General features: G+C 46.2%; 1 protein-coding gene across 1 annotated transcript in view; it reads right to left on the bottom strand.

Moving 5' to 3' along the window:
- agbl1 (AGBL carboxypeptidase 1) overlaps window positions 1–27,726 on the bottom strand; it is a 223,136-nt gene that overhangs the window by 180,859 nt on the left and 14,551 nt on the right. Inside the window, exons 2-6 of the mRNA XM_080214182.1 lie at window positions 24,991–25,054; window positions 14,783–14,929; window positions 12,479–12,610; window positions 9,833–9,926; window positions 1,251–1,288 (exon numbers count right to left, since the gene is read on the bottom strand). Coding sequence (XP_080070308.1) covers window positions 1,251–1,288; window positions 9,833–9,926; window positions 12,479–12,610; window positions 14,783–14,929; window positions 24,991–25,054 — 475 coding nt within the window. The remainder of the gene's footprint in view (window positions 1–1,250; window positions 1,289–9,832; window positions 9,927–12,478; window positions 12,611–14,782; window positions 14,930–24,990; window positions 25,055–27,726) is intronic.

Genomic DNA, 27,726 nt, shown 5'->3' with positions numbered 1-27,726 from the left:
GCCAGGGCAGGGAAGTACGGCAAATTTCCTTTCCTAAAGGACATTAGGATCATAGAATCCCTACAGTGCAAACAGAGGCCATTCGGTCCATCAAGTCTGCACTGATTCTCTGACAGAGTTTTTTATTCAGGTCTTCACCCTTGTCTTATCCCTGTAACTGCACACATTTACCACGGCCGATCCATTTAACCTGCACCTCCATCTAACATTTGGACTGTGGGAGGAAACAAGGGCACCTGAGGAAACCCACACAGACACGGGGAGAACGTGTAGATTCCACACAGACAGTGACCTGTGGCTGGAATTGAACCCAGGTCCTTGGCACTGCGAGGCAGCAGTGCTAACCACTGTGCTACCTTGTCGCCCTTAGTTAGTGAACCAGTTGAATATTTACAGCAATCGATGATGGATTCTTGCTCACCATTACTGAGATTAGCTTTCAACTCCAGATTCATTAATTCAATTTTAGGTTGATTGGCCATGCTAAAATTGCCCCTTAGTGTCCTGAGATGCGTAGGTTAGAGAGATTAGTGGGTATAATTTGTAGGAATATGGGTGGGATTGCGGTCGGTGCAGACTCAATGGGCCAAATGGCCTCTTTCTGCACTGTAGGGTTTCTATGATTCTGATTTAAGTTGTTCTTGCTGACATGATGGGATTTGAACTTATGTCCCCAGTGAATTAGCCCAGAACCGCTGGATTGCTTGTCTTGTGACATCAGCCCCTACACCATCCTTTACTCTAATCTCAGTAAGTAAACCCAGAGTATAATTACCCAATCCTTCACAAGGGATTAGCCCCTTTATGTCATTATGAAAATGCAACAAGACTGCTCACAGCAAACCCACAACAGATAAAGGACCTGTTAATCAAGAATCACAGCCATGGAGCAGGACAGTTAAAAGTACAGATGAAGTGGAGGGTGGGATTACAAATGAGGCTGAAGTTCAAAGTGCAGGAATCGAGTCACAGCCACAGGTCAGGAAGGTGCCAGTCATCGCAAAAGGAGTGGAAAAGAGATATGAAAAAACAGAAAGGCATCCAAGCGATTTTAAAGTAACAATCATCTGAACAATATCACCTTGTTGCAAATTTATAACACAGACATTTGCTTTTTCCTCAAGAATAGACTGGATAGAAATAATAAATGTTGCTCCAGGATTACCCGAAACGCAACATAAGGCAGGTTTTAAATCATTGTGCAACGTAATTTAGAAAGGAAACAATGAAGTGATTTTAAAAAAACTCACTGGATTTCAGTAAAGCTGAAAGAGCTTCTGTTGCAGCTCTGAAAATGAAACATAATATTATATTCAGTATACAGCTGACATCATGGTCAAATCCCTACCATTCCCCCTTTCCCAAAATTAACATTGTTACTCTGATATTCCAGAAGCAGCACAGTGCTTATTAGCGCTGCTGCCTCACATAACCAGGAACCCAGGTTCAAATCCTCGCTGGGGTCAATGTCTGTGTGGAGTTTGCATGTTCTCCCCGTGTTGCTGCAGAATTACCCAAAACACAGCAGCAGGCAGATTTTAAATCATTTTACGATGTAACTTTCATTCTTGAGTTGTAGAGTTGAATGAGAATATATACCCAATAATATACCTGTGCCCAGCTCCAGAGGAACACCAGTCACTGCTCAAGTCTAATCTTTCTATTCCACACACAGGTTCCTTTTATGGTCTCTCGGAAGGAGTCTGACAGCTTAATGAATTTGAGTGTTTCCCTTACATGGATTCAAGCCAATATGAAGTTGGGAAGCTCCAAGTTTACGCTGAATAGCATTCCCACAGCCAGCAAACTCATAGCATCCTTACAATGCAGAAGGAGGACATTCGACCCAACAAATCTGTACCAATTCTCTGACAAAGCATCCCACCCAGTCCCTTCCCCTGCACTATCCCCATAACCTCACACAACTATCTCACTAATCGTCTAACCTCCACATCTTGAGACACCAGTGGGCAATTTAGCATAGTCAATCCACCTAACCTGCCCATCTTTGGAGGAAACTGGAACACCCGGAGGAAACCTACGCATACACAGGGAGAATGTGCAGACTCCACACAGACAGTGACCCAAGGTTGGAATTGAACCTGGGTCCCTGGCGCTGTGAGGCGGCAGTGCTAACCACTGCGCCACTCTGCTGAAGAGATCAATTTAACTTAGTCTGGAGTGGACGAGAAAACAGGCCCATACTTCTTTATTCATTCATCAGATGTGGGCATCGCTGGTTAGGCCAACATTTATTGTCACCCCTAGCTGCTCTTGAGAAGGTGATGATGAGCTGCCTTCTGAGATGAGGTACAGGGACACCCACAGTGCTGTTAGGGAGGGAATTCCAGGGTTTTGACCCAGTGACAGTGAAGGAACAACAATATATTTCCAAGTCACGATGATGGACAGCTCAAGAGGGGATCTTCAGGTGGTGGTGTTCCCATGTGTCTGCTGCTCTTATCCATGTAGATGGTTTTCAGTCATGGGTTTGAAAGGTGCTATCTAAGGAACCTTGGTGAGTTGCTGCAGCGCATCTTAGAGACTACCCATAGATGTCACGGAGCGTTAATAGTGGAGGGAGTGAATGTTTGTGGAAGGGGCTGCTTTGTCCTGGATGGTATTGAGCTTCTTGTCTGTTGTTGGAGTTGTATCCATCCAGGCAAATGGAGAATATTCCATCACACTCCTGACCTGTGCCTTGTAGATGATGCACAGACTTTGGGAGGACAGTTTCTGAGCCTCTGAGCTGCTCTTGTTGTCAGTATATTTATAAACCTCGTCCAGTTCAGTTTCTGTTTTATGGTAACCCTCAGGATGTTCATAATGGGAGATTCAGCAATGGTAATACTATTGAATGTCAGGAGGTGATGGTTATATCCTCGCGTATGACATGAATGTTACTTGACACTTGACAGCCCAAGCCTGGATATTACCCAAAAGAGAAAATGCTGGAAAATCTCAGCAGGTCTAGCAGCGTCTGTAAAGAGAGAAAAGAGCTGATGTTTTGAGTCGAGGTGACCCTTTGTCAAAGGATCTGGTCATCTTTGTCAAAGCAAGGCTCATCTGGACTCGAAACATCAGCTCTTTTCTCTCCTTACAGATGCTGCCAGACTACTGAGATTTTCTAGCATTTTCTCTTTTGGTTTCAGATTCCAGCATCTGCAGTAATTTGCAGATTGCTGATCTTGCCCACGCATACACAGGGAGAACGTGCAGACTCCACACAGACAGTGACCCAAGGTTGGAATTGAATCCAGGTCCCTGCACAGGTAAACAGCAGGAGAATTTAGCATGGCCAATGCACCCTAACCAGCAAGTCTTGCGGACTGTGGGAGGAAACTGGAGCACCCGGAGGAGACCCACTCAGACACTTGGAGACTCCACGCAGACAGTGATCCAAGCCAGGAATCGAACCTGCTTCCCCCAGTGCTGTGAGGCAGTGATGCCCAGCGTTTGCTCACACTAATGGATGCTTGGGCAAAAGCAGCGGCCAGCTACATCATTTTATTTGCAAATTCTGACCTTCAGATACAGCTTAGCAACCGTGGCTAACACACAGCATCACAGATAGGCAGCGGGAAGCATCTCCAAGGCAGCCAGATAGTATTTCACTTATAGCAGCCTACAGTCAAGAAAGTTTTCAGGATCAAATGCCTCGGTATTTGAGTTCGTCAGCAGCCACTTTGTACAAGAGGATGGGATCCAAAGTATCCAAATATTTACTCGTAAGTCAGTGTCCACACTGTATTTATAGGATAGATGCAACCCTTCATTTAAGTGACTTCTTACCATGGTATTTAGTCTTGATGATTAAAATTGTAGCCCAACCAAGCAGGAGGTGCGGACACAATTGATGGTGACATGTCATGCTTTTAGCCTGCTATATCTTCCGCCTACTCATACATTTCCCTATCTCTGGAATCAGCGCTCCTGTAAGTGTCCTATGCCTCTGCATGTCGAGAAGGGATCTTGTTACACCCACTGGGTCAAATGCTGTTATAAAAATGAGCCTGACTGCTGTCACTTAGATTCCAAACATTCTATCCGAGGAACAAGAACGTCTCAGAACATTAAGCAAAAGCAAAGGAGAGGCTGGGGTTCATCAGACAAGCGTGTTGGTACTTCACTCAGTGCAACACACCACTAGGTTTGTGAACTCTCATGAATTGGTTTAATGTGCGTCCATTAGGAAATTGACCTAACATGTCCCTAGCTCAGCATGAGTAACAGATGAGATAGTGATCCCATTGTATTTATCATTAAGCTCTAAATAGGTGAGAGAGGCAGACAGACAGCAACAGGTGAGTAGCGATTGGCAAGTATCTGCCTCCACATTAAACTGGCATATTAGACACAGGCAAAAATGGAAAGGCACTTATTTCTGAATTTGTATTTGAATCTGGATGTTATTTTATCACAAAATCATAGAAAACCTACAGCAGGAGACCATTCAGCCCATCAAACCTGCACCGACAACACTCCCACTCAGGTCCTATCCCCATAATTCCCACATATTTCCTTAGTGAATCTCCCTGACATTTTAGCCTGGCCAAGCAACCTAACCTGCACATCTTTGGGCTGTGGAAGGAAACAGGAGCACCTGGAGGAAACCCACGCAGACATGGGGAGAACCTGCAAACTCCACACGGACAGACCCCTGAGATCTGAATTGAACCCGGTTCCCTGGCGCTGTGAGGCAGCAATGTTAACCACTGTGCCATCTTGTCACCCTTTAAATTGTGAATGGGATACAGATTCTAACCACAAATTCCTGCACAGCCGTTTGGAGTCACTCGCTTAATGTCAGTACTTTACATTGAAGCTACCAATTGAAATACTTGGAACAGAGTAACAGGAGGAAGCATGGCCCCTTTAAGGGGCAACCCTTCACGGGCTACGTAATCGGGCCAGAGTACACGAACCACAGTCAATCAGGAATGAGCAGTCCCGGGGCTCGAGGGCTTCAGCTGGAGTTAGGGAAGTTGTTCAGAACAAGCCTGTATTTAGTCGTTCTCTAACCCCGTGCTGTCCCTGTCCTGGGAGTGTTTGATGGGGGACAGTGTAGAGGGAGCTTTACTCTGTATCTAACCCCGTGCTGTACCTGTCCTGGGAGTGTTTGATGGGGGGACAGTGTAGAGGGAGCTTTACTCTGTATCTAACCCCATGCTGCCCCTGTCCTGGGAGTGTTTGATGGGGGAGTGTAGAGGGAGCTTTACTTTGTATCTAACCCTGTGCTGTACCTGTCCTGGGAGTGTTTGATGGGGGACAGTGTAGAGGGAACTTTACTCTGTATCTAACCCCATGCTGTACCTGTCCTGGGAGTGTTTGATGGGGGATAGTGTACAGGGAGCTTTGCTCTGTATCTAACCCCATGCTGTACCTGTCCTGGGAGTGTTTGATGGGGGAGTGTACAGGGAGCTTTATTCTGTATCTAACCCTGTGCTATACCTGTCCTGGGAATGTTTGATGAGGACAGTGTAGAGGGAGCTTTAGTCTTGCATATTTAGTTCTTGATATTAATAAACCCTCTCGTTTGCACCATTGAGGGCTATTACAGTAACACCCCAAGACCAAGGCCAAAACATCATTCACTGTACAAAAATCCCTCTGTTGACTCTCAGTGAACCAATTTGATTATTCTAAAGGGTACTTGAATGGACTTTAATCTGCCATTTAAAAAAAAATTCCATTAACCAAAATAAGACTGTGAACAAATTCAAATAATCAAAAGCACCATAATTCAATGTAAGGTGAATAAGTTCAAGCTCTGAACTTGTTTGGTGTCTTTTAAGAATTCTTTTCATTAATGTTTCTACCTTCAAGGAATTAGCCTATCTCACAGAGCCCAGGCTTTGCTGGGTATTTTTACCTCTGCCTTTGGAGAGAGTTTTTAACCTTATCTGAGCTTCTGTCCTTTGCAGGATTTCTTATCTGTGTGTATCAACAGACAGTTGAAGGACGCAGAGTGCATCCTTTCAGTTCTGTGAGTGTTGGAGAATATTGGAGATTAAGTTCTAAAGCTTTATTTAAGAACAGCAATGAGGTTTATTAACAAATGCTGGTTTTTATGACAAATCTCTCAGACAGACTACACCTGCGATCGCTACCATCTGTGATTGCAGTGTCTACATCGATGGTTCGAAAGCAAACAAAAAGCTGCTAAATGAAAACGAATCTCTGTTTTGGTCGCTCATTTATTTTGTTGCATATTTAGCCAATAGGCCCTTTGGCAAGTACGCACAAGAAAAGGTGGAAGACAGGGAAATCTTCCAGTCTCGCCAACCCCAAGACTGGAAATTCCCATCCAACATCAATGAACCTTTAAATGGTCCGTCAAACTGTCCATCCCGCCCACGGCAACTCCCACAGCGGGCGGGACTGGAAAATTTAGCTCTGTGAGTGGGATTTTCTGGTGGCTCAACGCTAGCAGGATCTTCCAGTCCTGCCGAAGGTGACACCCCAATGTATGAGATGAGCAAGCCAGGCAAAATGCCATTGACATTGGCAGGATTAGAAAATCCTGGCAGCCCTTGGCAGGTGGCCATTTATGGAAACTTACATTTATTAGCTACTGTTTAAATGGGTAAACTAGCAGATAAAGTATTCAGAGGAAAGTTTCCTGCCTCTGTGTCCCTAGCTCCTGACTTTATGCCCGTTAATATGAGCAATTAAAAAATATGGAAATACCAAAGAGCAGAAAGGGGTCGCAAACGTTGTGTGGGAGAAAGCTAATGGAGGAAATGGATTCTTGGACATTATGGTTCAAAGGTGATGATGGTGGTTTTGTCCAATTTTCTTAATTCTCCCTCTTCCAAAAGGCTGTGAGGCTCTAGAGTTTCAAAGAATAAGAGATGAATTTCAGATAAGATTTTGAGCAGATTTGACAGAGTAGATGCTGAGACCCCTTGTGGGCTAACACAGAAGCTAGAGGGCCACTGTTTCAAAATAAGGGGTCCCGCATTAAAAAAGGAGATGAGGATGAATTTGTTCACTCAGAGGGTCTTTAATCTTTGGAATTCTCCACCATGCAGAGCAGTGAAGCCTGGGTCATTGAATCTTAGAATCCCTACAGTACAGAAGGAGTCAAGTCTGCACTGACAACAATCCCACCCAGGCCCTCTCCCCTCAACCCCACGTATTTACCCTGCTAGTCCCCCTGACACTGAGGGACAATTTAGCATGACCAATCAACCTAACCCGAAATTCTTCAGAGTGTGGGGGGAACCCAGAGGAAACCCACACAGACATGGGAAGAACATGCAGACTCCACACAGACAGTGACCCAGACTGGAATTGAGGCTGGAATTGAACCCAGATCCTTGGTGATGTCATTGAATATATTCGACAGCGAGTTAGACAGATTATTGATTAATAACGGAGCCAACGGGGAAGAGGACAGGGGGTCAAGTGGACAGAAGGTTACAGATGAGATCAGCTATGATCTTATTCAATGGCAGATGGGTTTGAGGGGTCTCGTGATCCAATCCTCCTCCTATTTCTCATTTGTTACGTACCTCCCTGTCCCAAGTACATCAAGATTCAAGCAATCCCGTTACCCTCAATCTCCGACACCCAAGCCCAGTATTGTCCCCTAGATATCTACCCTCCCTACTCTCAGTTCCTTAGATGCCCCCTTAATACTCACAAATTTCCAAAACATATCCTCAGATCTGAGAGCCACACCCAAAACAATTAATTATTGTCCCTGGTTAATAATCCTTCACATCACATTATTGTTTTTAATAAAACCACTGATAACACTGTGGGATATATTCTTATTTTAAAATACATACAACACCTGACACAAAATTTATAAGAAAATTAATAATAAGAAAATCATTAACACCTCTTTAAAAACTATTACTCCTGTAAATGCACACCCACAGTATATATACAATATAAATTGAGATGTAGGTTGGTAGCTATCAATGAGTGAATAATATAAAACAGAGTTTAAACTATGAATTGGCAATATATAAACTGGCAAGAACCATATGCTGACCAAAGAATGTACATGAGTATATAATAAAGGGCATCATAGAAATTGCTTAATAAATATACCAGTACATGGTATAAACAGAGAAATTATACCGATCAATCTCCAATGGCATTATACGTGGGCATTATGGTGGCACATTGATTAGCACTGCTGCCTAAAAACGCCAGAGACCCAGGTTCAATTCTGACCTTGGGTCATTGTCCTTATGGAGTGTACACATTCTCCCCAAGTCTGCGTGGATTTCTTCTGGGTGCTGCAGTTTCCTCCCACACTCCAAAGATGTGCATGTTATGTGGACTGGCCATGATTTCAGGGGGACTAGTTAAGGTAAATATGTTAGGTTATGGGGTTAGCGCCTGGGTGGGATTGTTGTCAGTGCCGGCCAAACGGCCTCCTTCTGTACTTCAGGAATTCAACGGGCCCGATTTTATGGCCTCCCTTGTCCTGAAACCATAAAATCCTGCCCAAGGTCAACAGACCTTTCCATCTTCCACCCCTCGCCTGCTCTGATCCCTGTGGGGGGCAGGGTGGTAAAATTCCAGCCTATGATTCCATGGAGAATTCAGACCAAGTTTGCCCTAAAGATGAGGGAGTAATAGAGGGTGAGGAGATAATTGCATCAGGGCAAAACAATGTAATTCTGTTTCCATTTTAAAGTCTTATTTTTATATTTATATTACAAATACTTGCATCTATGTTTAGAATGGAAACTGCCCATGTAAACTTGTCATGCTTGTAATTGTGTCCTCCTACCAGCGGTGGTGCTGTAGTATACCATACACAATGACAATGGGGGGAATTTTCCAGTCCTGCCCACCACAGGGATCGCAGCGGGCAGGAGGCAGAACATGCAAAGTTCCTTTGATTACAGGCTCGGAGCGAACACAGTCGGAAAATCCCACCCATTGTCCCAGCATATTGAAAGCTCTCATTAAAGCTGCAACACTTTATTAGTGGAAGCGAGCCTTGGCCTGGCCGTAACATTCCCAAATCAGAAAGCAAACAATCAAACTCCCATCTGGAGAACCCTGATGACTGGCATTTAGAATATTGCGTTGGCATCCACGTAGCGTGCGGGCGAAGTGCCCACTGACTCCATGACAATATTCCCACCTCAGAGTCATTAATGTTTTGGCTTAAGCTGCGACACCACTGAATATTGGATGCTCATGACCAATGGGTCCCACCTCACTCCAATCCCATCGTAAAGAGTACGTGGGGTATTTTTTAGCCAAGGTAACAGCCCACCTGAAAAAAAGGTAAACCAAAGATAAAAATGATGAGGACGGCAACCAGGAACCAGCTGAGCTTCTCTTCCATAGTAAATGACCCAAGAATCTCATGCTGTGAGACTTGAGTACTTGGACAGAACATTGCAGATAGATAAGTTTTAGTTTGTTTATTAATATCACATATAGACCTACATTAACACTGCAGTGAAGTTACCATGAAAATCCCCTAGTTTCACACTCTATCGCCTGTTCAGTACACTGAGGGAGAATTTAGCACAGCCAATGCACCTAGTCAGCATGTCTTTCGGACTGTGGGAGGAAACCGGAGCACCTGGAGGAAACCCAAACCGACATGGGAAGAACGTGCACTGACGATGTCCTGAGCCAGGACTTGAACCTGGATCCCTGGCACTCTGAAGTAGCAGTGCTAACCACTGTGCCACCATGAGACAGAATTTAATACTAATTACTATTATTTAAATTATTGATTTGATCATCAAAGTGAAGCTGTTGAAAACACAGCCCTTTGACCGAGAGGCAGACTGAACTCTCAAGAATAGAATAGCCCAATTGCATTGTGTCAGGCCCCAATCCTTACCTGATAGCCTTTGTGTTCCTGGTTGTGTATGGAGATATCAGTTTAAACAGAAGGCTCATAATTCCACTCTTACCCAGCGCAGCTCCAGTTGCAGCTGTAAAGGCAGCGTCAAATATATGTAATTTATAAACAAAGAAATCCGATTAACTTGACCACATTAAAGGGACATAAATACTGGCCTAGCCAGCAATGCCCACATCCCATAAATTAACATTTTTAAAAAATTATTAGCATGATTCATTGACTTGCTAAGCAATCTAGTACCTGGGTAAAGCAATGTTGCTGTACGCGCTGAGATAGGGTTTAATCCTGCCTGATGTGGGCTCCAGTGTTGGAACTGGCCATTCAGCCCATCAGGTTTGTACAAATCATTGTTTCCAAATTGAGCCACCCACCATCGTCTCACTATATGGTTGATTCATTTCAGTTTTGTTCAGTAAATTGTTGTGGCAATTACAGCCTTAAAGCTTAAGCATAGTCAAGCCTGCTGACTTCTGGAACACCAACAAGATAGAGTCAGTAGCCGAGAGGATCTACAAAAGGGGATTCTCAGTCTGTTACCCAGATATTGGGAAGAGTGAAAATATCCTCTTGGGAGAAGAAAATTGAAAAGGACAACTGATCACTTCCTGCTCATTAACAAAACTACTCTAAGAACTTATTTTTTCATTCATTTGTGCGACACAAGCATCGCTGGCTGGCCAGCATTTATTGCCCATTCCTAGTTGCCTGGGAGGCAGTAGGGAGTCAACCACGTTGCTGTGGCTCTGGAGTCACATGTGGTCCAGACCAGATAAGGACACGGATTTCCTTCTCTAAAGATCATCAGTGCACCAGATGGGTTTTTTTCTGACAGTGGTTTCATGGTCATCAGAAAATTATTAATATTAGACATTTTTTTGTTGAATTCAAATTCCACCATCTGCCATGGCAGGATTTGAACCTGGGTCCCCTGAACATTAGCTGAGCCTATGGATTAATAGCTTGATGATAATATCACTAGGCCATCACCTCTCCATCATGAACTGGCTGAGCTGAATGCTCTGCTTCTGGGCCCCATACACGATGAAATTAGCCAGCAAGAAAAGAGCTCACTACCCTGGTGATGTTCTCCCTGCAAACCAGAGAAAGGCATCAGGCCTTGGCTGTCAGTTCCCTTACAACTCAAAGATCAAGTGTACGCTTGGCAATATTTCTTTGGGCCAGTTGGATATTGAAAAGAAGCACCCACGGTAAGACAGGAACAAGGCAGCTCCCTGGAAAAGGACATCTCCATGATAGGACGGGCTGGGATCAGAACGCACAATGGAAGCAAGTGTCAGGAATTGGATACATTCTGTACAAGTGCAACTTGACAAAAATATAACAGCTCAACCAATAACAGGTATATATCAGGAATGTTTCTGTTCCTGGGGATAAAGGGATCAAGGGATATGGGGGGCGCGTAGATCAGGATATTGATTTCGATGGTCATCACAGATGGCAGAGCAGGTTTGAAGGGCCGAATGGCCTACTCCTACTTCTAGTTTTAATGTTTCTACATCCTGCTGGACAGGAACACCAGAAATATTTAACAGCAATACTTATGGAACAGGACAATGTCAGAACTTAATCATGTACAGAGACAAGGGCATAGCAAACAGTTTTATATCCAAAGACAGCTCACAGACCTGAGACAGTAACTCTGTTTCTCTCTCCGCAGATGCTGCCTGACCTGCTGAGCATTTCCAGAATTTTCTGTTTTTATTTCCAGCGTCCAAAGTATTTTGATTTTATTATTAATATTAACTAAGCCAGAGGAAAAACGTGTACAATCTATGCGCTCATTGTGTGAAAGAGCAGGAGGAACCAATTAATATTCATGTGGGGATCAAGATATTAAAGCCTCCTTTACTTGCAATAGAATAATAAGGAGCGCAAACATCCTGGATCACAAGGTGGCAGGAGATGAGTGCAGCCTCTTAACTAACAATAAACGTAACTATTTAAAGGGTTAGTGATTTTCAAGTGGGCAAGTTGAGTAGGAACACTCAGTCATGGGTGATAAGGGAGGAGTTAAGCAATATTACATGAAGTAATATGATTAACTAATATTAATAGTTAACCCATATTACAAGAAGCCCTGAGGAAATGATTCTAAAACACCAAATTAATTCACTGAACAGCTAATTTGATTTGAATTTCTCAACAAGCTCAGGAGGTATAATCATAGCAATTGCACTCTGCTAAAACTGATGCTTGCAGAAGTTGAAATACTGGAATTCTGTTACTAAGTTCTTAATTATTAAATAGACTAGAATTCGAGGGCACAACCTCAGAGTGGAGGGACGCTCCTTTAAAACTGAGATGAGGAGAAATTTCTTCAGTCAGAAGGTGGTGAATCTGTGGAATTCATTGCCACAGAGAGCTGTGGAGGCTGGGTCATTGAGTGCCTTTAAGACAGAGATAGAAACGTTCTTGGTCACTAAGGGGATCATAGTTACAGGAAGGAAGGAGAATGAGGGTATCAGCTTTGATTGAATGGTGGAGCAGACTCAATGGGCCAAATGGCCTAATTCTATTCCTATATATCTTATTGATCACATTAGGGCTTCTTAGAAGAAGTCATTTAAAGTTTCCAAGTTTGTGATCTTCAGTGACACTTACCATTAGACGCATAGATCCTGAGAACCCACAGACAGGGGGTGACGTACTTGGGCTGCGGTAGACTGAGCTGCAGCAGTTTCAAGGTCTCATCAATGGCTCCAATCTCTTGAGCTTTCTGTCCAAACTTCCTGTCTGTGACAAATGTCATCAGATAGTTTTATAAAAGACCAGATGCTGTGAGAATTATTCACGCCCCCTATTCAGTCATCAAATTGTTGCTGACACCATAGAACCATAGAAACCATAGTTCACAAAGAGGCCCATCGAGTTTGTACCAATTCTCCAAAAGAGTATCTCACTCAGGTCCTCCCCATGACCCCACACATTTACCATGGCTAATCCACCTAACCAACGCATCTTTGGACACTAAAGGGAAATTTAGCATGAACAATCCACCTAACCTGCATATCTTTGGATTGTGGGAGGAAACTGCAGACACAGGGAGAATGTACAGATTCCACACAGGCAGTCACCCGAGGCTGGAATTGAACCCAGATCCCTGATGCTGTGAAGCAGTACGCTAATCAGGAGTCTGTTTTATTGATCATCGTGGTGTTCCCAGACCTTCTTACATCATTGAAGTAAACTTATAGAATCATCAACTCATCAGCTTTGCAATCGAGTTGTTTCTCCACAGATCTACTTTCTCTCCATAAACATTGGGCAGAATTTTACCAAAAAATCACTCGTGTCATAATGGTGAGAAAACTGGAGTGATCTGCACCCGTCTGCCCAGCGTGGACTGGACCGCAATCGTTTCACACTCAGTCAGTTTTTGGGACAGTGATGAGTTGCACACTGGTTCTGGGAGGGGCTGGGCCCAAACACACCAGTCAGCCCAGCTACAAAATGATTAGGCGCATTTTGATAGGACGCTCTGATCTCACAGTGCACGAGGGACCCCCTCACCCCCTCTACAAACATCAGGAATCTTCCCCTTATAAGCGGCACATTTCCCCACCCCGACTTTGAAAGGGATTGCTGCCACTGGGCATTGGGTCCCTCCCAATAGGACCCCCTTCAGGACCCCCAACTTGCCCGACCCTTCATAGCCCCTCCATCACCTGCATAGCACCCCATCATAGCCTCTACCCATCATAGTCCCTGCCGCATAACTTCCCTGTATATCCCCCTTTCATAACTCCCCACTCTGGCCCCATCCCCTTGGTACTTCCCCCAGCACACTGCAAGTGCCTAACTGGCAGTGCCACTGTGCCAGGTTGGCACTGTCAGGTGGGCACTGCCCAGCCATGTCACCAACCACTTGGGGGATTCAATGGCCTGCAAGCCCTCTGACATGGCCATCATGCCTGGTTTCTGTTCGCCAGGTTCGCAGAGTGCCCAAGGATCAATAGCTCGGAGAATCTGGTGTCGAACAGGCTAAGCATATTTAAATTCTACCTTTCTGGGCGAGATCCAGTTGTGCCATTAGCAAGGGATTGGAGTGATTATGAGCAGTTCGGCGCTGGTTGGAGAGCCTTTTCTAGGCCCTCATGCAATTTTCTGGGATTCTCACAATGGGTACCAGGCACGGACAGGCTGCCTCATTTCCAACAACCCATTTCCATATCCATTAGTACAGAATATTGAACGCAGAATTTACATAAGCCACACCGCAGCCTCACTGATACAAATTTGCCACTACCTGTCCAGTTTATTTGTGCTGCTAATTGCTAAATCAGAGAATTAGCTTTTTTTTATTTATGGCCTTATCAGTTTACATTGACAAAATGTCTCAATTTGCCTATTTATGAATTTCTATTCTATCCTCCTCACAGCTCACAATACTTCTAAATTTTGTACTGTTCACAAATTTTGAAACCATGCACTTTACACCAAGGTCCAGCTCATTTATCTATAGAATCCCTGCAAGGCAGGAGGAGCCATTTGGCCCATCGAGTCAGCACCGACTCTCTGACAGAGTATCTTACCCAGGCCCTCTCACCCATCTTTTCCTCGTAACTCCACACACTTTACACGACTTATCCATCTAACCTGCGCATTTTTGGACACTAAGGGGCAATCTAGCATGGCAAATCCTCCTAACCCACATATCTTTGGAGTGTGAGAGGAAACCAGAGCGCCCGGAGGAAACCCACACAGACACAGGGAGAATGTGCAAACTCCACACAGATGGTCATCCAAGGCCGGAATTGAATCCTGGTCCGTGGAGCTGTGAGGCAGCAGTGCTAACCACTGTGCTACCTTGCTGCCCCAAATATACATTCATCCCTTTTACCTCCATAGTTACTCCTGTAAAGTCACGAATGCCAAAATGTAAAAACATTAGATTCTATTCCTTACCTCTTTGTCCAACTTTGACGATTAAGTGCATTAGAAGTAAGAGGACATAGTAATTGGGAGGAAATATCCTGGTCATATTCACTAGTGTGTGTAGCAATGCCTCACTGCCACCCTTTGAGATCATGTAACTGATCCGTTTGACCGTACCTGAAACAATATAAAGATGAAAGAAAATGTGGCAACTTGTGTTTAATTCCTTCAATACATTGAACATCAAGTAACAAATGACATTAAGTAAAATAAGGAGCGACTAGAAAAGATGGTCAAAAAAGTCGGTTTTAAAGAAGAAGAGAGGTTTGTGAAGTGAATTATTTCAAAGAGCTGGCACAAGCTCAATGGGCCAATTGGCCTCCTTCTCTACCATATTGTTCTCAAATCCTTCTCATTGAGGAAGGAATGTTGACCATGGGTCGTCTCAGACTGTCATACTCTTGTCTGGCTTTGGTGTGAACTAGTTTCTGTCTGATAAATTATTCCATTACATACATCACGCCAGTGTAATAGGAAGTGGGATCTCAGAATTAGAGAAGGATTGACGCACAGAAGCAGGCCATTCAGCCCATCGTGTCTGTGCCAACTCTCTGAAGGAACAGTTCACCCAGTGCCACTACCGCCCCCCCCCCCCCCCCCCCCCCGCTCCTCCCCACAGCCCAGCACATTCCGACTTTTCAGGTATCAATCCAATTCCCTTTCTAACACTTTGAATGAAACTGCCTTCACGATGTTTTCCAGCAATGCACTCCAGATCCAGGGAAAGGTTTCTCCTCCTGTCGCTATTGTTTCTTTGCCCAATTACCCTAATTCTGAACCCTCTTTTGCGTGATCCTTCCACCAAGGGGAGAAGTTTCTCCCAATCTACTCTGCCCAGAACCCTCCTGATTTTAAATACAGCCATCAAATCTCCAGCATTCACAAATTCTCTAATCGGTTTATAAGAAGTTCCTCATCCCAGGAATCATTTTGATAATTGCTTCTGCATTCTCTCCTGAAGAGTGGCGCCCAGAACTGGACACAATAAATCCCGTGATTCATACAGGTTTGACATAATTTCCTTCCTTTTGTACTCTACACCCCTATTAATGAAGCCTACGATGTCTTATGCTTTATTAACCATTCTCTCAATTTGTCCTACCACCTTTAATAAGAACATAAGGACATAAGAAATAGGAGCAGGAGTAGGCCATCTAGCCCTTCGAGCCTGCCCCGCCATTCAATAAAGTCATGGCTGATCTGAAGTGGATCAGTTCCACTTCCCCGCTCTCTCCCCATAACCCTTAATTCCCCTGTCTATCAGAAACCTATCTACCCGTGACTTAAATATATTTAGCGAGGCAGCCTCCACCACTCCAATGGGCAGAGAATTCCAGAGATTCACCACCCTTTGAGTGAAGAAGTTCCTCCTCAAATCTGATCTAAACTGCACCCCCCTCCCCCTTATCTTGAGGCTGTGCCCTCGAGTCCTGCTATCCTTTCTAAGCGGGAAGAATTTCTCTACCTCTACCCTATCCATCCCTTTCATTATCTTATACATCGCTATAAGATCCTCCCTCATCCTTCTAAACTTAATGATTTATGATTAATGATTTACAATCACTAGAGAGACTGATACCTTTAAAAAAGGGATTCAATCTTCCAGTTTCTAGGTGAAAGAATGACACAACAAGATTGCCTTTGTTTTACTGTAACAAATGACTAAGAATACTGTCAGCTAAACACTATTTTCTTTTTTGTAGGCAACTTTTACTTTAAACTATAGAAAGGAACATCATCATTTTATGTGTTATCACACAATGTACTCCCCTTGAAATTACAATCATTAAAGCAAACAGCACATGGTTTCTTCCAGCTTGCTTCTGGGCGGATAGACCCTCCAATGCAACCAGGTCATTACAGCCAGGGTTCAGCCACCGTGGAGACCCTGGTGCAGGGCTTTTCCCCAGGCACTTGCACTCTATGGTGGGTTTCCTCCACGTGCTCCGGTTTCCTTCCGAAAGACGTGCTGGTTAGGGTGTATCGGCCACTCTAAATCCTCTCTCAGTGTACCCAACAGGTGCCAGAATGTGGCGACTCGGGGATTTTCACAGTAACTTCATTGCAGTGTTAATGTAAGCCTACTTGTGACACTAATAAATAAACTTAAGAAATGCACTCCATAGTGCAAGATACGCATTCCATTGTGCAAGTACTTGTGAGGATCTATGAGTGCCAAAGCCAGAGGACGGCAGAGCTTCTCAAGCTCAGCCTAGCTGTTCTCTATCCCAAGGATGGGGCCAGGAGCCTTTGGGCACCCAGAGAGAGGGGGGGGTGCAGCTGGTGCACAGACTGGGACCATCTTCCCAGGTGACTCTGACTGTGTCACCCATCCAAGTCCCCTCTTCCTGTGACCCGCCTCAGATGCAGCTGAAGGCGGTGACACTGCCGCGGGGCAGGACCCCAAAAGTAGGCAATGGCCCTCCAAAGGATGCCTGCCAAGACAATGGCAGACAGGAAGCTGCCTCCACCTCTGCTATGGATTCTGGGATGTGCCAAGACATAGTGGCAGGATTAGAAAGTTTAAAATGTTCTAGTAGAACAGCGTGGGTGTGGTGTAAGCAATTTGAGATCGTGTCCACCTCTGTAAATAAACTCTCACTTATTGCACCCATTTCATTTTGTTCTCCGGAGCATTGAACCTGGTGGCTGTGGCTGTGGTGAGTGGCTGATTTAAAGTAAAAACCGCTTTTTTCCTGTACTTCCGGTTCTCGGGGCTTGTTAGAGTGTAGTTTACTTCCGTACCGGAAGTTAGGCCAGGGGATTGTCGTTAAGGGGGAGCGGGGGGTATAAAAATAGGGGTAGCAGCATAGAGCGGGCAGCGTCGGGAGCGGGCAGCGTCGGGAGCGGGCAGCGGAGTGAGTGGGAACTGAGTGAGGAGGGCTTTGGCTCGCTGGGCTTAGGAGAGAGCAGGCTTAGAGAAGGTGAGTGACAGATTTCTACCTTTGGGCACTTACAGGAGGTTGGGACATGGTAGGGAATATAGGGAGGAATGTAAGTTGTGTCAGGTGCCACATGTGGGAGTTCCTGGTGGTGTCACGTGTCCCCAAGGTCCACATCTGCAGTAAATGTTTGGAACTGCAGCGCTTGAGGGCCCGGGTCAGGCAACTCGAGGGGCGGCTGGAAGATGCGTTTCTAGTCAGGGAGAACGAGGAGATAATGGCTGGGAACCATGAGCAGGAGGAGGTCTCAAGGGCTGAAGAGAAGGGAGGATGGACGACTGTGAGGAGGGGAAAGAGGAAGAAGAAGAGTAGTCGGGGTCCCCCAGCCTCCCCAGAGGCCCCCCAAGGTTCGTTGACAGGGGCACAGAAAGATAGGCAGGAGGAGGTGACTAACTTAGAGGGACAGAAGGGGGCTGGCAAGGTGATAGTGGTAGGGGACGGGAGGGTCAGAGGTATCGATAGGAGGTTCTGTGGACAGAGGCGTGACTCCAGGATGGTGGTCTGCCTCCCTGGAGCAGGGGTAAAGGACGTAACGGACAGGGTAGAGGGAATTTTGAAAGGGGAGGGGGCACAGGCTGAGGTCATAGTACATGTAGGGGAGGGGGACATAGGAAGGAGGAGTAGGGTAGAGGTCCGTAGGCAATTTAGGGAGTTGGGGGCCAAACTAAAGAGTAGGACCTCCAGGGTGGCACTCTCTGGGTTGTTGCCCAGTACCAGCAGGGCAAAGAATGACGAGATCATGCAGCTGAATGCATGGTTGAGGGATTGGTGTAGGGTGGAGGGCTTTACTTTTGTGGATCACTGGGAGGTGTTTAGGAGAGAAGGGCAATTGTACAGGAGGGGTGGGGAGAATTTCAACGGGAGGGGAACTAATGTCTTAGCGGGGAGGTTAGCTGGGGTGTTTACGAAGGGTTTAAACTAATATGGAGGGGGGGTGGGGAGGTGGCTGGGAGACAGTCGGGTGAAAGGAAAAGTATCAGGGAGAAGGAGGTTCCGAGGGACACTTGTGGGTTGAACTGTGTCTGTTTCAATGCTAGGAGTGTGGCAGGGAAAACGGATGAGCTTAGGGCCTTGATGTTTGTGAGGCAGTTAGATGTGGTGGCTGTAACAGAGACATGGTTAAGGGAAGGGCAGGACTGGCAGCTGAATGTTCCTGGGTACAAGTGTTTTAGGTGTGACAGAAGAGGGTTGAAGAGAGGTGGAGGGGTGGCACTGTTGGTAAAGGAAAACATCACAGTAATGCAGAGGGAGGACAATATGGAAGAGATAGGGATTGAGTCGCTGTGGGTGGAGTTGAGGAATAAAAAGGGAGAGATTACATTGCTAGGGGTGTACTATAGGCCACCCAACAGCCCGAGGTCAGTGGAGGAAGGTATTTGCAGGGGCATTTTGGATAGGTGCAGGAAGAATAGGGTGGTTGTAGTGGGGGACTTTAATCTTCCTGGAGTGAATTGGAGGGGGCCTAGAGCTGGGGGTACGGAGGGAGAGGAGTTTGTGAAATGTGTTTTGGAAGGGTCTCTAGAGCAGTATGTAACTAGTCCGACTAGGGGAGAGGCTATACTGGATTTAGTGTTGGGTAATGAGCCGGGGCAGGTGGGAGAGGTAGAGGTAGGCGAACATGTGGCTAATAGTGACCACAAGTCTGTCTACTTTAGGATAAAAATGGAAAGGGACGAGTGCCGGCCGAACGGGAGTGTGCTGAACTGGGGAAAGGCGAGCTATAGCAGGATTAGGAGTGAGCTGCAGGACACTGATTGGGAGGGACTGTTAGCTGGCAAGTCCACGGTTGGCAAGTGGGAGGCTTTTAAAGGCAAAATGAAATGGTTGTAGGGGAGGTATGTTCCGGTTAAGCGGAAGGATGGGAAAGGTAGGATTAGAGAGCCGTGGATTACAGGGGGTATCGAAGACTTGGTCAGGAAGAAGAGGGAGGCGTATGTTAGGTCGAAACGACTGGGTAAGGAGAGTGCGCTGGAGGAATATAGAGAGAGTAGGAGGGAGCTAAAAAGGGGAATTAGAAGGGAGAAGAGAGGGCATGAAATGGCTTTGGCTGGTAGGATTAAGGAGAATCCAAAGGCATTTTATTCCTATATTAGGAGCAAGAGAGTAGTTAGAGGGAAAATTGGTCCTCTTAGGGACAAAAGCGGGGAGTTATGTATTGAGTCGGAGGGAATGGGGGAGCTCCTGAATGAATACTTTGCGTCGGTATTCACAAAGGAGAGGGGTTCGGAATCGTGCGGTCTGTTAGAGGGAGCTGAGGATCAGCTGCAGGAAATATCTATTACGAGGGAGGAAGTGCTAGGGCTTTTAGGTAGCGTAAGGACGGATAAAGCTCCGGGGCCTGATGGTATTTATCCCAGGCTGCTTAGGGAGGCGAAAGATGAAATTGCTGGGCCTCTGGCGCAAATCTTTGTCTCTTCTTTGGACACAGGTGAGGTCCCAGAAGACTGGAGGGTGGCAAATGTGGTACCGCTGTTCAAAGAAGGTAGTAGGGATAACCCTGGGCATTATAGGCCGGTGAGTTTGACATCTGTGGTAGGGAAATTAATGGAAAAAGTACTTAGGGGTAGGATGTATGAGCATTTGGAGCGTTGCGGTCTGATTGGGGATACGCAACATGGCTTTGTTAGAGGGAGGTCTTGCCTTACGAATCTGGTGGAATTCTTTGAGGAGGTGACAAAAACGGTTGATGATGGGCGAGCCGTTGATGTCATCTATATGGATTTCAGTAAGGCGTTTGACAAAGTCCCTCATGGTAGGCTGGTAGAAAAGGTTAAGGCGCATGGGATACGGGGTCAGGTAGCTAGGTGGATTGAGAACTGGCTGGGCAATAGGAGACAGAGGGTAGTTGTGGAGGGGACTTTGTCCAGCTGGAGGCCAGTGACCAGTGGTGTGCCGCAGGGCTCGGTACTGGGACCTCTCCTCTTTGTAGTATACATAAATGACTTGGAAGAGAGCGTAAGTGGTGTGATCAGCAAGTTTGCTGATGACACCAAGATGGCAGGGTTGGCGGGTACTGAAGTGGATTGTCAGGTGATACAACAGGATATAGATAGGTTGGTGCAGTGGGCAGATAGGTGGCAGATGGAATTTAATCCTGACAAATGCGAGGTGATGCATTTTGGAAGGAATAATGTAGAGAGGAGCTATGTGATTAAAGGTAGACAAATTAGGAGTATAGAAACACAGAGGGACCTGGGAGTGCAGGTTCACAAATCCATGAAGGTTGTGACACAAGTGGAGAATGTTGTCAGGAAGGCTTATGGAATGCTAGCCTTTATAGGAAGAGGTATAGAGTTTAAAAGCTGCCGTCTAATGCTTCAGTTGTATAGAACGTTGGTTAGACCGCATTTGGAGTACTGCGTCCAGTTCTGGTCACCTTACTACCGGAAGGACGTGGAGGCTCTGGAAAGGGTGCAGAGGAGGTTTACCAGGATGTTGCCTGGCATGGAGGGGTTGGGTTACGAGGAAAGGTTGGAGAAATTGGGACTGTTCTCTTTGGAAAGACAGAGATTGAGGGGTGACATGATAGAGGTATATAAGATACTGAAGGGAATAGACAGAGTCACTAGTGAGAGACTGCTCCCTAGATTGGTAACAAATACAAGAGGACATGATTTAAGGGTGAGGGGGGAGAGATATAATTTGGATATGAGAGGAAGGTTCTTTACGCAGAGAGTTGTGGGGGTATGGAACGCGCTACCGAGTGGGGTGGTGGAGGCGGGAACGTTGGACTCGTTTAAGGTTCAGTTAGATAGGCACATGAGTGAAACGAGGATGGAGGGTTATGGTAGGGGTTATTGAATAAGGGTTAGAACCTCGGGAGACACTGGAAAGGCAGGCTTGTGATTAACGTTTTTGTCTTTTCACTCTGCAGGTGCAGGTCCACCTCGTTGTCAAACGAGGGGCATGCACACGGTGGGTTGTGCGTGGGCTGCTCCTGGAGGTTCCGGGAGTGGCCTAGTACTTCGTGTCGGTGTGTGTGCTTGATCCTGGACCGGTAGACGGGCGCCGCAACAGCTCGGTGACTAGCACTGCTGGCTGTGCAGATACACGGATTTGGGCCTGTGTCTGTGGGAGTTTGTGCATTCTCCCTGTGGTTGCGTGGGTTTCCTCCGGGCGCTCCGGTTTCCTCCCACACCCCAAAGATGTGCTCTTAGGCTGATTGGTTTTACCAGATTGACACTATTCTCCCCTGAATCTGGCTAAGTCAGGGGTTCTATTTGTAGACACGCAGGGTAGAATAGGTGTAGGGTGATGCGGCGGCGTGGGCTTGTTGGGCCGAAGGGCCTGTTTCCCGTGCTGGGTTGTTCTTTGTTCTTTGTTGTTCATCGTTCTTTGTTCTGATGAGATGCCTTCCTGTAATGCCGGTGAGAAATCTTGATTCCTGTACCAGAGAAAGGTTGGGTCCTCAGTCCAGGGCTTCCTCTGTGTGCTTTATGCAATGTTGCCAGTACGTTGGTGGCACCCCTCACAGTGACTGTTCACATCTGTTTCTCGTAGAGAATGAGAACATCTCCCACAATGCACAAGGCTCCCCCAGACTGGCCCAGACACCGTCAGTAACCCAAATAGAGAGAGAAAGAGAGGGGCGGTAGATCTAAAACTGAGAGTAGGTAGTGTATTTGTGGAACTCACTGCCCTGTAGCGCAATGGAGTCTGAATCATTGAATGGTTTCAAGAAAGAGATAGATATATTTCTGATTTAAACAAAACAGATTAAAGTGATATGGGGAACAGATGGGGAGGTGGACTTGAAATCAGGGAGAGATCAGCCATTATCAGATTAAATAGCAGATCAGGATTCCTATGTTGCTCCCATTGAGGACCTGCTGTCTAATTTTCTGCCTAACTCCCTAAGTTCTGACTTCAGGATCACATCCCTCTTTCTAAATACATTGTTTGTACTGAGGTGGACCATTACTGCAGGCTGTAGACATTTCTCCCTTAGGGTATCCCTGCAGCCAGTGACATTCTTAACACTGGAACAATGGAGGCAAACCCTGGATTCACATTTGCAGTTACAGAAATGCCTGTCTGTCCCCCCTGTCTATCGAATCTCCAATCACTATTGCTCTTCCAATCTTCTTCATTCACTCCCCCCCCACACCCCCTTCCCTTACAGCTAAGCCAGTCATGATACCATGGATTTGACCCTGGCTGTAATCCCCAAATGAACCATCACTTTCATCATTATTCATAACTGAGTACTGGTTGGAGAGTGAGCTTCACTTACTGGCTCCTGCACTACCTGTTTCTTCTTGCCAGCCTGTTGGTCACCCATTGCCTCTATCCCTGTGTTGGGCGGCACAGTGGCACAGTGGTTGGCACTGCTGTCTCATGGCACCAAATATCCAGATTCTCTTCCTGGTTTGGGTCACTGTCTGTGCGGAGTCTGCACGTTCTCCCCGTGTCTGTATGGGTTTCTTCAGAGTGCTTCAGTTTCCTCCCACTTTCCAAAAGATGTACTGGTTGAGTGTATCGGGCCAGCTAAATTCCCGCTCCATGTACCCAAACAGGCACTGTGGTGTGGTGACTAGGGAATTTTCACAGTAACTTAATTGCAGGGTTAATGTAAGCCTACTTGTGACACTAATAAATAAACTTCAACCTTACTCTAAATGTGCTATCCACGATACTCTTAACCTCACAGCTGCTGCCCAGCGACAATAGCTGCTGCTCAAGGTCTGAAACCTGGAGCTCGAACTGCTGCAACTGACAATATTTCTTGCCGATGTGGCTACCAGGGACACGGAAAGCATCCTGGAGTTCCCACATAGCACAGGATGTGCATTCGAGGTGCCCCGAATGGTGTAGTCGAATTTCTTATCTTAGCGTGCTGTCTCAGAGAGAGAAGCCAATTAAAATAATTGCACATCCAAAAAAAAATCTCCAGATCAAACAATCTTATCAATACTCGATGGAGCTCTGTGCTCCTGGAATTTGCACCTGTTCATCTTTAATGAGTGGTGGCAGAATGAAAAAATCCTAAAATCCAATGGTTTAGCTTCCTCATGAAGAATGGTCACTAAGACAGTTTACCAGACAGCTTCTGCATTGTAGAATAATGCTACAGCAAGAGCTGGCACCCTGACATAGAATAGAATCCGTACAGTGCAGAAGAGGCCATTCAACCCATCAAGTCTGCACCAACTTTGGGTAGCATGGTGGCACAGTTGTTGCCGTTGCTGCCTCGCAGCACCCGAGACCCAGGTTCGGTTCCGGCCTCAGGTGGCTGTGTGGATTTTGCGCGTTCTCCCCGTGTCTGCATGGGTTACCTTCAGGTGCTCCAGTTTCTTCCCATGGTCCAGGAATGTGTGAGTTAGGTGGATTGGCCATGCTAAATTGCTCCATAATGTCAGGGGGACTAGCTAGGGTAAAGGCATGGGGTTATGGGGATAGGGCCTGGGTGGGATTGTGATCGGTGCAGACTCAATGGGCCAAATGGCCTCCTTCTGCACTGTAGGATTCTATAAAAAATACAAACAATGCTTTGATGCACCCTCAGGCTGAATTATCCAGCAACACTTGGTGTGGGAGGACAGGAATCAAGAGAGGGGAAGGGGTCAGTCAGACAGATCAATTATTTTGTTCAAGTTTTGCTTTCTGTACTTTCTATCTGGTCTGCAAAATCCAATAATATAGATTAATGCAGTTGGTGAAATAATTAACATTTCCTAGTTGTGTACGGAAGTCACAAAGACAGAGAAAGGTGAACATACCTTTCCTCACCATCAGCTTTGTGGTCCATTAATATCAGGTTGGTGCGCTGAAACTCATTTTGCAATCTAAAATTAGGGGAGAGACTACAGCGAAGAGATCAAAGAGTGGGGCTGTGTGTTGCAGTTCCAGCCAGCTGTCTTTTGAGTGATGTGATGTGAGTTCCAGTCTCAGATATGCTATCAGGGAATATACTGAACAAATGCCACATACTTCACACACACACACACACACACACACACACACACACACACACACACACACACACACACACACACACACACACACACACACACACACACACACACAGCGACTGACCACTCACACAATTACACAGCCTCATTGTTGGAAATGAGTCTGATTCCCATCCTCGAGCTTACTGCACAGCAACCAAGAGAAAGGATCGGGATTTTAAAACATGACAAAATAAGATTGTTTACCCTAAATCACTGTGATTCCCCTTAACCAGGGTTCCAGGCGACTGGTGAACGGTGACTGAATTCTGCCTCGCACACTCACCTGCCGACAGCAGCTCATCCAGAATTTGCAGGATGCTGAGAGTACTTTTCACATCATGCGAACTCTGTGACAAAATAGAAACAAAGTGATACCTAAACAAGATTGTGCCTATGTGCGCAGTAAAGTTCCCCCAAACCTATCGCTAAAGGATGCGATTGAGGAGTTCCTGCAGAGTCTCTGTGGCTCAGCCGGTGGTGGCTTTGCCTCTCAGGCTCTGATTTTACCAGCACGGCCACCCTGAAATCGGGGCAAGGCTCCCCGCTGGCCTCGGGCATGATCTCATAAGAACATAAGAAATAGGAGCAGGAGTAGGCCATCTAGCCCTTCGAGCCTGCCCCGCCATTCAATAAGATCATGGCTGATCTGTTGTGGCTCAGTTCCACTTTCCCGCCCTCTCCCCATAACCCTTAATTCCCCTCTCTTATCAAAAACCCATCAACCCGCGTCTTAAAAATATTTAGCGAGGCAGCCTCCACCACTTCAATGGGCAGAGAATTCCAGAGATTCACCACCCTTTGAGTGAAGAAGTTCCTCCTCAACTCCGTTCTAAAACGCCCCCCCTTTATCTTGAGACTGTGACCCCTAGTCCTACTGTCTTTTTTCAGCGGGAAGAGTCTCTCCACCTCTATCCTATCCATCCCATTCATCATCTTATATGTCTCAATGAGATCTCCCCTCATTCTTCTAAACTCCAACGAGTACAAGCCTAGTTTATTCAGCCTCTCCTCATAGCTCAACCCCCTCAACTCCGGTATCAGCCTAGTAAACCTCCTCTGCACTCCCTCCAAGGCCAAAATATCTTTGCGCAGGTGCAGCGCCCAAAACTGCACACAGTACTCCAGCTGCGGCCTCACCAATGCCCTATACAGCTGCAGCAAGACCTCCCTACTTTTATATTCAATCCCCTTCGCTATGAAGGCCAGCATCCCATTCGCCTTCCTGACCACCTGCTGCACCTGCAAGCTGGGTTTTTGCGACTCATGCACAAGGACCCCGAGGTCCCTCTGCACCGTCGCCTGCTGCAGTTTTTCGCCCCGTAAGTAATAGTCCTTCCTACCATTCTTCCTACCAAAGTGGACCACCTCACACTTGCCAACATTAAATTCCATTTGCCATTTCCTGGCCCATTCGCCCAGCCTATCTAGATCCTTATGCAGACTCTCCACACCCTCCGCACAATTTGCCGTTCCCCCAATCTTGGTGTCATCCGCAAATTTCGACACCCTACACTCGGTTCCCTCCTCCAGATCATCTATATAAATGGTAAAAAGCTGAGGCCCCAGCACCGACCCCTGGGGCACTCCACTAGTCACCATCCGCCAATCCGAATAGCACCCGTTGACCCCCACTCTCTGCCTCCTATTTGACAACCAATCCTCTATCCACGCTAACACCCTACCCCCAACTCCAAGTCCCCTGACCTTCTGCAATAACCTCTTATGAGGTACTTTGTCAAACGCCTTCTGAAAATCCAGAAAGACCACATCCACCGGCTCTCCTCTATCAACCGCCCTAGACACATCCTCATCTCGGGTGGCCATGTCGGTAAAATCAGGTTTCCTCTGAGTCAGAAGATCATAGTTCCAAATCCCAAGCCTGATCTTGAGGACAAATACCAAGGCCTGAGGCCCTGCCTGCTCTCTCAGCTGGATGGTTAAATAAATATCCAGAGGAGTCCTCTGCTGTGTCCAGGCCAATGTGTATTCCTCACTCAACATCACCCAAATAAATGATCCAGTCACAATCAGGCTGCTATTTGTGAAAATTAGCTGTCATATTTTCCACATTGCAACAGTGATGATACTTCAATAAAGGGACTTCATTGGCTGTAAAGTATGTAGGGATGAGGAGAGATTGAGTAGATTTGAGGAGAGATTGAGTAGATTGGGCCTGTACTCGTTGGTGTTTAGAAGGCTGAAGGGGAATCTTATAGAGACATATAAGATAATGAAGGGGCTAGATAGGGTAGAGGTAGAGAGATTCTTCCCACATAGAAAGGAAACAAGAACTAAAGGGCACAGCCTCAAAATAAGAAGTGGGGGAGTGCAGTTTAGAACAGAGTTGAGGAGGAACTTCTTCTCTCAGAGGGTGATGAGTCCCTGGAATTCTCTGCCGATTGAAGTGATGGAGGCTACCTCGTTGAATATGTTTAAGTCACAGGTAGATAGATTTCTGATCGATAAGGGGATTAAGGGTTATGGGGAGAAAGCGGGAAAGTGGAACCGATCCACTTCAGATCAGCCATGATCTTATTGAATGGCGGGGCAGGCTCGAAGGGCTAGATGACCTACTCCTGCTCCTTCTTATGTTCTTATGTTCTTATGATGCCCAGTGGTTGTGAAAGGTGCTATATAAATGGAAGTCTTGCTTTCAGTTGGGGCTGAGGAGAATTTATCTGCTCCAGATCATTGCTTCAACGCTCAGTCAGGCATTTTCCCTGATACTTTCCTTCGTTTGCTGCCATCAAAAAATGTTGACTTTTGATCTATTTCTAAATTAGGCGATTCTCGTTCCAAGAATAGATTATTATAACAATTGGTGTTCCAGACAAACCCTGCTTAAAAAAGCCAGGTCATGCACAGGCAGCACGGTGGTTAGCACTGCACCAGGGATCTGGGTTCGATTCCGGCCTCGGGTGACTGTTGGTGTGGAGTTTGCATGTTCTCCCCATGTCTGTGTGGGATTCCTCCAGGGTTCCAGTTTCCTCCCCCAGTCCAGGTGGATTGGCCATGCTGA

Source organism: Carcharhinus amblyrhynchos, chromosome 28, assembly GCF_965287045.1.
Source record: "Carcharhinus amblyrhynchos chromosome 28, sCarAmb.v2.hapA, whole genome shotgun sequence".
NCBI classification, from domain to species: Eukaryota; Metazoa; Chordata; class Chondrichthyes; order Carcharhiniformes; family Carcharhinidae; genus Carcharhinus; species Carcharhinus amblyrhynchos.
The sequence above is the reverse complement of the archived record's forward strand: the minus strand, read 5'-3'. Positions and strand labels throughout refer to the sequence as shown.